The sequence below is a fragment of the Aplysia californica genome, unplaced genomic scaffold (genome assembly GCF_000002075.1).
Source record: "Aplysia californica isolate F4 #8 unplaced genomic scaffold, AplCal3.0 scaffold00144, whole genome shotgun sequence".
In the NCBI taxonomy this organism is placed as follows: domain Eukaryota; kingdom Metazoa; phylum Mollusca; class Gastropoda; order Aplysiida; family Aplysiidae; genus Aplysia; species Aplysia californica.
The window spans coordinates 1426976-1427450 of NW_004797414.1; the positions used below are offsets into that span (position 1 = coordinate 1426976).

Genomic DNA, 475 nt, shown 5'->3' on the forward strand with positions numbered 1-475 from the left:
TTGGGAATGGCCTTAAGACACTTCAGTCAGTAGCACTGCCCCGGGGGGCATGACACATGTTTCACAGGAAAGAAGGAGCAAACCCCACCAGCGCACCCGCCAACATTGTTCCCACCGTACCTGCCACAGAACCTTTTCGCTTTTTGTTCTTCTTCTGTGGGCCCGAGTCTCCGCCGGGGAACAGCGGGCTACAGCTGGGCTCTGCCGCGTCCTTCACCTTCTTCAGCGTCAGTCGGCTGCGTTTTCCTTTGCCCAGCAGGTAATGCTGGTACAAGATGTTCGTTTTGTCTGAAACAAAATACACGTATACATATGTATGAGAAAACACAACACGTATACATATGTATGAGAAAACACAACGTATGTACTATGTATGAGAAAACACAACACGTATACATGTGTATGAGAAAACACAACACGTATACATGTGTATGAGAAAACACAACACGTATACATGTGTATGAGAAAACACAAC

General features: G+C 46.7%; 1 protein-coding gene across 1 annotated transcript in view; it reads right to left on the reverse strand.

Annotated features, from left to right (window-relative positions):
• The window catches only part of LOC101851404 (kinesin-like protein KIF22), a gene marked incomplete at its 3' end in the record, with an annotated part of 19489 nt that overhangs the window by 3520 nt on the left and 15494 nt on the right, over nucleotides 1–475 (reverse strand). The window contains 1 exon segment of the mRNA XM_013081754.2: nucleotides 121–288. Within this exon segment, the coding sequence (XP_012937208.1) occupies nucleotides 121–288 (168 nt within the window).